General features: G+C 36.6%; 1 protein-coding gene across 5 annotated transcripts; it reads left to right on the forward strand.

Moving 5' to 3' along the window:
• Positions 1-3,345: 3,345 nt before the first annotated feature.
• On the forward strand, positions 3,346-10,457 carry LOC149192696 (putative boron transporter 2). Of its 5 annotated transcripts, none has more exons than XM_089404669.1 (7): positions 3,346-3,791; positions 3,906-4,037; positions 9,083-9,178; positions 9,276-9,413; positions 9,509-9,828; positions 9,919-10,190; positions 10,302-10,457. In XM_089404669.1, exons 2-6 carry the CDS (start codon positions 4,026-4,028, stop codon positions 9,926-9,928), a joined length of 576 nt encoding a protein of 191 aa, XP_089260795.1. In that variant the 5' UTR covers positions 3,346-3,791; positions 3,906-4,025; the 3' UTR covers positions 9,929-10,190; positions 10,302-10,457. The 5 variants fall into 5 exon arrangements, with proteins under 5 accessions (XP_089260795.1, XP_089260794.1, XP_089260797.1 ...); XM_089404667.1 differs by having other exon boundaries at positions 3,355-3,791; positions 10,084-10,190; XM_089404668.1 differs by having other exon boundaries at positions 3,350-3,791; positions 9,509-10,190.
• Positions 10,458-11,181: the final 724 nt, after the last annotated feature.

The following is an 11,181-nucleotide window of genomic DNA, read 5'->3' on the forward strand; positions in this document are numbered from 1 at the left end:
AGGAAAAGAGGCCAGTGGGTCATAGGAAGACGATTCCAAGAAAATTGGGTCTCAAGTTTTCCATTTATTGAAGAAATACCTCCTACAAATGAGAAAGAGCTTTTCCGACAAGTTAGATGTATTGCGTGTAGTTGGAAAACTCAAAAGGAAGTGAAATTTCAGATGAAGCTAGATACGGTACAAAAGCATGCAGGAAAGGTGTATGAAAAGAAAATTGTAAATGGTAAAGAGAAATCTATTGTTAGATGGAAATCTTCCGAGGAATGTCGACATGTTGAATATGCAGAAGAATATAAAAAATATTTATTATGTAAGAGGAAACTTGAGGCGGACGGAGGAACCATCATATCTCTATTTGAAAAGACGATGGAAAGAAATTTGTTATCCAAGACGATACAATTGAGCACTGTATTTCACATCTTATCTAAAGGTCGTCCTATGACAGATTATCCAGATCACATGAAATTACTATCTTTTCTTCAAGTGCCAAACTTTCCATCTTCTCATTGGTCTGTAACTAGTGGTTGGGGATGGGCAGGATATCTAGCTCAAGTAGAAAAGGATGATTTGAAAGAGAAGATTGCAAATGCTAGGTTTTTGGCATTGTCTTTAGATGAGGTTACAGCTATAGATAATACTTCATGGATTTGCATGAGCATTTATATGGTTAATGACCATATTAGACATTCCTATCTACTTGGGATTAATAAGATGAGAGAGACTTCTACAGCTGAAAATATTTATGAACTTGTTCTTAATGGATTGAAGGAAAGTGGTATGGATGAATTAATGATTGCAAAAAAGTTGGTATGTGTTGGAGCAGATGGAGCAGCGGTAATGCAAGGACAAAGGAATGGCCTTTGTGTTAGGCTACAACTATCAGCTTCACCATATATGCTTAATATTCATTGTATGGCTCATAGGATGAATCTTGCATTTAAAATAGTAAGCAAGTTTCCATCAGTTTCAAAAGTTGAAGATCTTGTACGTGAGACTCATGCATACTTTTCTCGTAGTCCCAAACGATATTTAGAGTTTCAACAATTTGCAGATGGTATTACGGATGGAAAAAAACTACTGAAAGATGTTGATACAAGATGGATCTCATTAAATGGACCAGCTCAAAGACTATTTAGTGAGTTCAAATCTTTGGTAGGGTTGATGTATGAAAATCGCTATAATGTAGACAAAGCTCAAGATCTTCTTTCTCAACTAACTAATATAGAGACATTATTGACATTGGCTGGAATTCTTCCTATGCTACATGAAATGAATGTCCTCGTGAAAATGTCTCAGAATCGCACAATGTATATTGCGGAATACACAAATGCAAGAAAGTCAGCATGTCTTGCATTGGATAATTTGTATATGATGCCAGACTCTTTTACTGGTCCAGAGTTTAAAAGTTGGACTGAGATCATCAATATAGAAAATACTGAAAATTTTTTGACCTTTGATGAAAAAGGGATACTATGTATCGTAGTGCGTGGGTATATGGTTCCCTTTCATTATATTAGTAAGACAGGACGAATCACCAAAGATTGCCCCGTGTCAAGAGACCAATTTGATAATATTGTGATTTCAGTGAGACAAAATTTGATAGAAATTGCAAGATCACTATCATTAGAGATAAGAGAACGATTTCCTCGAGATGAATTGTTGGAGGCCATGTGTGTGGTATACCCTCAATATTGGAACAATTGTCAATGTCGAAGAACTTTAAAAGCTGATTTTCAAAAAAGATTAAAATGTTTAGTAGACCATTTTTGCAAGAAAGTCTCGATACATGGAGAACAAATTGAAGGTATTTTAGATTCATCAAAATTGTATCAACAAGGTGGACGCTTTGCTGAAACAATGTGGAAGCAATATCCTTTTTTGGAGAATCCTAATGAAAATGGTGCTATAACAAGATTATGGACTACTTTAAGTGCTAGCCAATACCTGCAAGAAAACATATTAGAATATTTCAAATTAGCAGATTTGTGTCAAACCATGATTTTGGGATCAGTGGAGGATGAGAGAATGTTTAGTGCATTATCATTCTTGAAGTCAAAGTTGAGGAACAAGCTTGATAAACATGTGGATACATGTTTAAGATTATATTTAACAAAGTATGACATTGACAATTTTCCATATGAAAGAGCGCTAACTCTTTGGCGATCAGATTGTGATAGAAGGGGAGAAAACAATATAATAAATCTATCTAATGAAATTGATATAGAACATAATGTTTTGGAGGCTCATAATGACAGTTCATTTAGAGAAGATCATGTTCACAATTTAGAAAATGAGGACCAAGATGAGAACTGGGAAATTGAAATACCCTAGGACTCTTATTTTGGTATACATGTTCCATTGATCATGCAAAATTACTATATGTCAACTTCAGGTAAAAATAGGTTCTATATTTGTATTTTTCATTGTAACATTGCAACAACATTATTTTGATGTGTGTTATTTTAAGATTGATGTTTCATATTTAATCATTACATTGTTTGTTTCTTATCTGTGACAGGAAATAAAGCTGGATTTGGTGAGGTTGGGACCTATTTCTTTTCATATAGATAGTGTCTGACTATTATTAAATGATAAATAACAAATTTAACAAGACTTTCAAGTCATTTGCTAGCCATTTCTTGTCAGTGATTTGTCAGCCATGTTTTCAAGTCTTTTAGGTACTAAGTTGTTCGGGTCCCCACATGTCCTTAGGACCATTAAGGGATGAGATAACATGAGTCAGTCCAACTCATGCCCCGAATTTACTTTTTACCTATTGATGTAAGTGTTTTGTTACCACTTATCACCAACAAAATTCTACCATAACATAAACCAACTTGAAGACGACACTTCTCATCTTCCTTTTACATAAATGCTCTATGGATCTCCCTACTATACTTTTCCGAGACCAACGTCCCTTCTTGGTAGGTCTCTCCACCATACCACTAATCACACAATAGTAACTACTGCCTTCTATAAATCTCTCTAGTCTCAGTTATTTGTGTCCCTGTCACACTCGACCAATATAATCTTGCAGGTCTACTTTTTTATCATATCTTTATTTTTTGTTATTTTGTGTATTTAACATTAGTACCATCCAAGAGTAACGAGTTAGTGTCCTTTGGATTTGATCTTTGATTTGAAATGAAGTCAGATTTGATGAAGCTGGGACCTATTTCTTTTCACATAGACAGTGTCCTAGTATTAAAAGATAAATAACTAATTTAAGAAGTCTAACGCTAAGCAACAATGGGCTTATTCAAGTGCATGAAATTGCGTTGATGTCTAGCTCTAATATCTTAGAAAATTTTAGCAGTTTGTTTGCTGCTTGTTTAGAGGATTTTGTCAAGTTTGAAATTTTTGGTTTATTTTGGTCATATTTTTTTAGTCGCTTGACTCATTTCATGCATAGATCGACAGATCTAGTTTTATTTTTATAATTATTGTTGTTTTCTTTATATATTTGGTGGTTTGAGGAAAGATATTTGATTTCCTTTCACTTTGTGGCATGATTTCAACATCTTCACCTTTTAGAATATAGTAAAATATTATTCTTATTTTATGTTTTCTTGGAAAAGAATTATTGATATTTGGAAAGGGAAATAAGCCCTAGGTAGCTAAGCGAAGAGAAAAATGGTCTATGTACTAGGTTCCTGCGCATTCATCGTAGGAGACCTATTGGCATGAGACCGACATTCCTTTTATGCAATTACACTTTTTCAAGGCGGAGCTGAGTTTGCTGACTTGGGAAGAACACTGACAGCTGATCATAATGCTAAGGAGATTATAATGTTGGTTTCAAAAACAGGATTGTGAAAATTGTTTGCACTAGTTCTTCTTTTGGTCATATTTACTACCAAATTTGTGTCTTGCTGATTTTTTACATTTGTAATGACCTTGTGCAGAGATGGTTTGAAGAGCCCGATGTTAGAGTGTGAAGACTCTCTACAAACCACAAGGACTACATTTTCTTGGAGGGCACTCAATGTTCTTGGTGTTGCTGAGTCTCTTCGCTCGAAGCGTAAATGGATACAATGGTATGGCCATAACATCACTTAATTTGATCCTCTTTACTAATCTCCTAATATCATTTCAATACATCAAATTGCTTTGTTTTCATGGAATCCAAAGATACATCAGTAATGTTATTTTGTCTTGGAAATACTAAATTATTTTGTTTTGATATCACCTAGTTTGAGTTGTTCTTTGCAACTACCACTTGATCATTTAACAAGCATTTGAAATTCAAAGTGAAATAAAGCTCTTTTAGTTTTTTTCCAGAAGAAGATTAGATGTTGCACTTGGTACCATAGGCCTTGTAAAAGGGTTGTACTCCATTTCAGTCTACGACAGTAGACTGATTTCTAACTGCTCCATGTACCCACATATGATATAATATTTTTCATTTTTGGCTTGCTGAATATACAAAGAGAAAATTGCTTAACAATATTGCTTAATTTGACAACAATTTTACTTTTATTTGATACAAGAGTGGAGGTAGTCTTAGATTTTACCTATTTCTCAGTAGTTGTTCTCCTTCGACAACAACATCATCCTTCAACAAATACATTCTAGCTTGTACAGAGGAAAGTCGATCTTTAGTAGAGGGCACATAAGAGATCCTCTAATGGAGGCGCAATAGTTTAGTAGGATCACTGGATGAAGCACATGTATGAATGTATTGTCTTCAATTAGGAAGGCACAGTTACCCATCGAGGGGAGGGCATGCATGAATGTAACAAAATCACAACATCACAAAGATGTGGTATTTGTTTTACAACATCACAAAGCTCTCGCTGATCTAACAAAATCCAAAGCAAGGTTTGTTTAGCTGAAATCTTTGAGATATTTTATATTTGACAGAGATCTGTTTTGGAAAGATACAGGAGGAAGTTTGTAGATGTTTTGTTCCTTCAATTGATCAACTTGTAGATATTTTCACCAAAATCTTGTTGGATTCCACCTTCACTAGTTTGTGACATTGTATTGCCATTTAGGGGTGATATTGTTTTATAATAGCATCTCTCTACACTCTTATATAGTTTGTTGCCTTTGAAAATGTATGGGTCATGTAGATTTTTCATGGGTTTTTCTTTCACACTGAGCACAGGAGAAGACTCATGGAGTTCAGGGGTAGTTGTAGGATGCAAGAGACTCTTGGGTTTTTTTGAAATTACATCTCACCATGAAGTTTCACTTGGGCACACTTGACACATATTTGAACTAGGGTTATGATTACATTACCTTTTGTTGCATCACTGAGGGAGAGCCTTGTTCCTATGTTGAAGCTAAGGCTATGGATCCCATTGGTGAATAATATGAGGAAGGGAGTCCTAGAATAGGAGCCTCCTATCACATTAGGAGCCTAGAACATGATTTATGGTAAGGGGGGTCATAAACAACCAAAAGGAGGAATCCCCTTGCACATTGGAGGTCCAAAGTATGAAAAATGGTAGGGAGAGTAACACACCCTATCTAGGACGATGCCTAGAGCATGATAGGTGGAAAGGAAAGAGGCTAGAGGATGAAAACCCTTACTTGAATGATGCCATGTGGTGGTAGAAGCTCTTGTATGGTTAAAAGGATGACACTTGATGAGAAATGTTCTACTTCAAGGGTGAAAAGAGGAACATTTTGGTAACCACCCCTTTGAATAGGGATGTCTTCTGCATGAAGGCTATTAAAGTATTCTAAATCACCTTTACAGGGTGTTACATATTATTTGTGGCATATTCCACATATTTGGAGGTGTCTTTCAATTTTTAGATATCTGGGGCAAGGGCACTTTGCTCGAGACACATTCTACATTAAAGGATGTTAAAGCTCCTTTATGAGGTTTTTATGTATTATTCAAGGCATATTATGCATATTTGGAGGTGTGTTTCACCTTTGATATATTTGGGGCAAGGACACTTTGTTTGAGGCTACATATTTGAAGGAAAGCCCTTTGCATGAGGAGATACCATGTGGTGTGGTTGACATGGTCCAAGCCCCTAACAACAAATGCATACTATAAGGAAATGAGGAGACGGGAAGTGGCAAGTGGATCTATGCATTGGAGAAAGAGGTCCCAAGGCAAATTTGTACTTGTGAGCCAAAGAAAGATCATATTAGAACATCATTATCACTCTAGAATAGGAGCAACTAGGGTTTGGAGAGCTCTCTAGAGAGAGTGCTAGGGTCAAAGAGGTCCTAAAGTGTCTAGGAAAACCTTAGGGAGATTCCCCAAATTGGGAGGTGAATCAAATAAACTATAACTTACCCTCTCTAAACCCTAAAAGGGACCAAGCCTTAGTTTGGGAGGATGGAAGCCTATAAATGTCAACCTTTTGGCTTAGTCATGACTCCTAATCTTAAGTCCTTGAACATCTTCATGTGTATCTTGTAATACAGTTTTTATCCTATGTATTATGAACTTGGTCACATGTTAGGGTTGACTATTATAAGGTGGTTATGATTAATATCCTATATAATCAAGGGCACTTGCTCGATTTGATTTTGGGCCTTTTACACCACTTTCTTTCTTCTTCTCGTTTCTAGATCATTATTTATTTCTTTCAATTGGTATTAGGGTGTGTATGGTCTTAAGAGCATGCGATCATTGATCAAGCCATCATGACCCATGGCAGCTTTGAAGGGATAAAAGGAAGACGTGTTGAAGCCAATGCTGCCATTGGAGTTTGATTCTTGAATATCATGGAGATTAAGAAGAATTATGTTCCATGCTCAAGGTTAATTAATTGCATAGAAATGAAAGGGTAAGGCTTACAATATTAGAACTTCTGTAAATGTTTTCCCTTGGTTAGTTTTTAAAGGTAATGGCTAAACCAGCAATTACCTTTAAAAAGATCCAATTCATTTCTCAGAGTGGTGCAAGTATTGCACTAGGCCCTCTTTATTTTGCATGGCCACATTTTTGTTCAGGCTAAAGTTGGATTTTTGATCTTCTTTTTTTGGTTTTTTCTTTCTTCTTGTTAACCCGTAACAGGGTTTCTGCAATAGAAGAGGGGCTGTGTATTCTTCCTGACCAGTTGGCCATTGCGGTGGCACATTGATGACAACCAATCTATGTTCTGAAGGACACAATTACATTATATACCACCTCTATGCCATTTCTGTAGATCAAAGTGCCAGACATTATGCACAGATTGAAGTCAAGGACCATGTAGGCTGGTGCCACTTGTTCAAGATTCAACTCTTGGGAAGAACACCATTTCCAAGGTCCTCCAAACTTGTAAGCAGCGGCCTACAGTTCAACTCTTCATTTAGTTGAACAACACTGTTGGTGGACCATCCTTAGCATTAACCATTTTCTTACAGTGAGCTACTTGGTTCTTGATATTCCTGACAAGTAGAGCTACCCTTACTAGCACTCAACTGTGTAAAGCGCCTTTTCCAATTTTTCCTGAATCACTGCCATGTTAACTCTGTCCATTGAAGGAATGCATGCAGAAGTTTTTATATCCTTTGTTTTATGTTAAAGTGTTTGGATCAAACAGTAAACATGCAGGTATCCTCCTTTTTTTGTTAAGGGCTTTGTAGTCCCTCATACCCTAGTCTACCCAGATTGTGGAACATGTAGTTTAAGGGGTTAATTACTCTGTCTAGTGAGGCATTTTGTTAATTACTCTGCCTAGTGAGGCATTAACAGTAAACATGCAGGTATCCTCCTTTTTTTGTTAAGGGCTTTGTAGTCCCTCATACCCTAGTCTACCCAGATTGTGGAACATGTAGTTTAAGGGGTTAATTACTCTGTCTAGTGAGGCATTTTGTTAATTACTCTGCCTAGTGAGGCATTAACAGTAAACATGCAGGTATCCTCCTTTTTTTGTTAAGGGCTTTGTAGTCCCTCATACCCTAGTCTACCCAGATTGTGGAACATGAAGTTTAAGGGGTTAATTACCCTAATATTGTAAGCCTTACCATTAGAAGGCTTACCTTTAATTGCATTGATGTGCCATAGAGCAATGCAATGCATCTGGATACTTGAAGTCTTGGAATTGCAGAGCAGCATTTACTTGATTCCTTGGTAGCTGTTTGAAGATCCTAACCAAACTGATGTTTCTTTCAGAATTGTGGTTCTTTGTCATAGTAGTATAGTACGTTGTTCCTGAGATTACCTTTGGTTCTGTTCTGAGATCTGTAGAGAATTGTTGAGCAAGGGGGAGGATAGCTTCATCTTAATTTTAAAGCATCCCTCTACCCAACGTTAAGCTTGATGGGAAGAATTATCCTATCTTCAAGTGAAGGGTGCTAAACATATAATTGAAGAATTGATTGTTAAGACTTGTGGAGGGTAAGAAGACAAATTGCACTGTTGCTAAAGAATTAGTAAAGCTTTTGGCGCACAATGAAGATGTGCAGTACATTATAAGTTTTACTATTGCAGATCATATTGGTCCTCAAATTAGAAGTTTGATTAGTTCTTGTAAGATTTGGACTAGGATTCTCTAACAGAACAAGGATTCTCTATTCTAGGAAATGACTGTATGCATTTTAAATGATTGGTTGTGTATATCACTGTTTATACGATACGTATTCAGGATGTGCAAGATCAATTTGGAGCAGTTGATGATAGAATTGATCCTAAAGTTCGTAGTGCCACTGTTCCAATGGTTGAAAAAAATGTTTCAGCCATTTGTGACCAGTGTGAATGCCACTGATAAAGTGGCTAACTTTCTTGGTGGAATGTTACTGCAGAAAGAACATTGCTGGAACAGATTCACTTAAAAGAGTGTATACCGAGCACTTACACTGAAATCACTAAGAAGAAAGGGAAGAAGTCTGCATAGAAAAGTTTAAAGGAAACTTCACAAAAAACCCTTGAAAAATGATGTTGTATCAAGCAGGGCCATTATTGCAGAGATTGTGTCAAGGCCCATTACCACAGTAAATATATATTATTTAGAACTATGTTGTAATTTTTGTCAGGGTTCATGTTTAGGTTCAACTATCACTGGCTACCCTATTCTGGAAGAGCTTTTGCTCTCCTGAAGACATCTTGATCTAACTCTTCATTCTTTGTTTTCACCTCCATAAAAAATCTCTAGTGGATTCATAAATTTTCCTTTTATTGTGACAGACTATTTTATGTGGTATTGTTGGCATACCTCCTTCAAATGGTGTTATTCCTGAATCTCCAATGCACATGAAAGGCTTAGCTACCCTCAAACATCAGGTACTAATATATTGGAATTATCAATTGCAGCTTCTCAGGGAAAAGACACAATTCAGACATTTTATAGACGAGTAACTTACAAGTACTTTTGTTACAGTTGGTGCTTAGCAAGTTAGTGACAACAATCTGGAAAAGTATGCAGAAAAATTCAACCTTAGGGCAATTATACAGAAACATGCAAGAAGCCTATGAGCAAATGCAGACCCCAATGGTTTATCAGCCTCCACCTGCCTTGGTAATGGTCTTATTTTTGAGTTTGGGTGTTTCATTTTATCTAATTTTCCTCTCCCTTTATTTATTTGTCTTGTCATGTCCCAACCATTTATGCAGGCACTTAAGGAATTGAAAGAGTCCACAATTCAGTTGGCCGCAAGTACTGGGAATATGGATGCCCCAGTTGATGAATCAATTTTTAATGTTGACAAGGACGTGGATGACCTGCTTCTTGTTGAGGTGAAAGAACAACAATTGAGTAATTTGTTGCAATCTCTGATGGTGGTTGGCTGCCTTGCAGTAATGCCCATCATTAGAAAGATCCCAACTTCTGTGCTTTGGGGTTACTTTGCCTTCATGGCCATAGAGAGTTTGCCAGGAAATCAATTTTGGGAAAGGCTATTGTTTCTTTTCACTGCTCCAAGCCGTAGATACAAGTATGAACTTTATTCAAACTATAATGTGATTGAATTTAATGCTTGTAATATAGTTTTCAAAGCTGATCAATGTTGAACTGATGGTTACAGAGAACTTTAGGAGTATCATGCTACATTTCTTGAAACGGTGCCTTTCAAGACAATTGCCACTTTCACCATTTTCCAGACATGTTATTTGTTGGCATGTTTTGGTATCACATGGGTGCCTATAGATGGTGTTCTCTTCCCACTACTAATCATGTTGTAACTTGTTAGTCCCAGCGAGGCAGTATATCCTTCCCAAGTTTTTCAAAGGAGCACATCTTCAAGAATTGGATGCAGCAGAGTATGAAGAAGCCCCTGGAATGCCATGCAATATAACAGTGAGTGCAAGACACATATCAAACAAATTTTAAAAATATTACTCAATTCTATTTCATAAGCCCTGCAACATGAACAATAATAAATTGAACTGTAACATATATTGATTGCAGGAAGCTGGAATTCAGGGGTTCGGACTAGGAAGCATGGGAACAGGTGCAAATGATGGCGAAGTTTTGGATGAGATGATTACATGAAGTCGCGGTGAGGTCAAACACACATATAGTCCACGGATAACTAGCTTGAGTGATTGCACACCAATTCATGGATCTGAGATTGCATTAAGTCCCCAAGTTGCAGAAGCTAAACAAATATATAGCCCCCGTATAAGTGAGATCAGACAGACACATAGCCCTCACAGAGGGGAAAAGCATTCGGGCATTCCCCTGGTTAGTCAAGGAAAAAATATGAGTCCAAGTGCATTTGGTTTGAGGCCACATAAACCAACTTCCAATTAGGTGTTTGGAGTATAAATCCTCGGCTAGTAATCTTTCCCTTGAGTGAGCATATCTTATGTTTAATAGTACATATTTTGTTGGCTTATCATTATTTAATCATTGTGCCATAAATCACTCGGTTGTATTTGGTGTGTCTTCACAAAGAACCTCTGTCCATCTCAGAGGACAGGGTAGACCATATAGTGCGTGTAAAAAAATGTAATGGAAGTCAAGCTTGAAGTATTTCTGTTTTCTTGAAGCATGAAATCTATTATGTCAGTCTTGTGGTTTTGTAGACCCCGTGGTATTAAAGGGTCCTGTGAGTGGTTTGAGCTTCATAGAAAGTCATCCTTATTCTACCAGTTGGATCATAACCACAAAGTTTGCAGCCTTTAATGTTTCATTGAAATAAAAAATGTGGAAATTAAACTTGACAAATGAAAAGGAAATGGTAAGGCTTACAATATTAGAACTTCTGTAAATGTTTTCCCTTGGTTAGTTTTTAAAGGTAATGGCTAAACCAGCAATTACCTTTAAAAAGATCCAATTCATTTCT

This window comes from Pinus tabuliformis, chromosome 2_2, assembly GCF_031772625.1.
Source record: "Pinus tabuliformis cultivar Carrire ecotype Pingquan chromosome 2_2, CPIR1, whole genome shotgun sequence".
NCBI classification, from domain to species: Eukaryota; Viridiplantae; Streptophyta; class Pinopsida; order Pinales; family Pinaceae; genus Pinus; species Pinus tabuliformis.

Coding starts and splice junctions, on each gene's coding strand:
- LOC149192696 (XM_089404668.1), top strand. Junction 9,179..9,275: donor TAGCTACCCTCAAACATCAG/GTACTAATATAT, acceptor CTTTTGTTACAG/TTGGTGCTTAGCAAGTTAGT. Junction 9,414..9,508: donor ATCAGCCTCCACCTGCCTTG/GTAATGGTCTTA, acceptor CCATTTATGCAG/GCACTTAAGGAATTGAAAGA.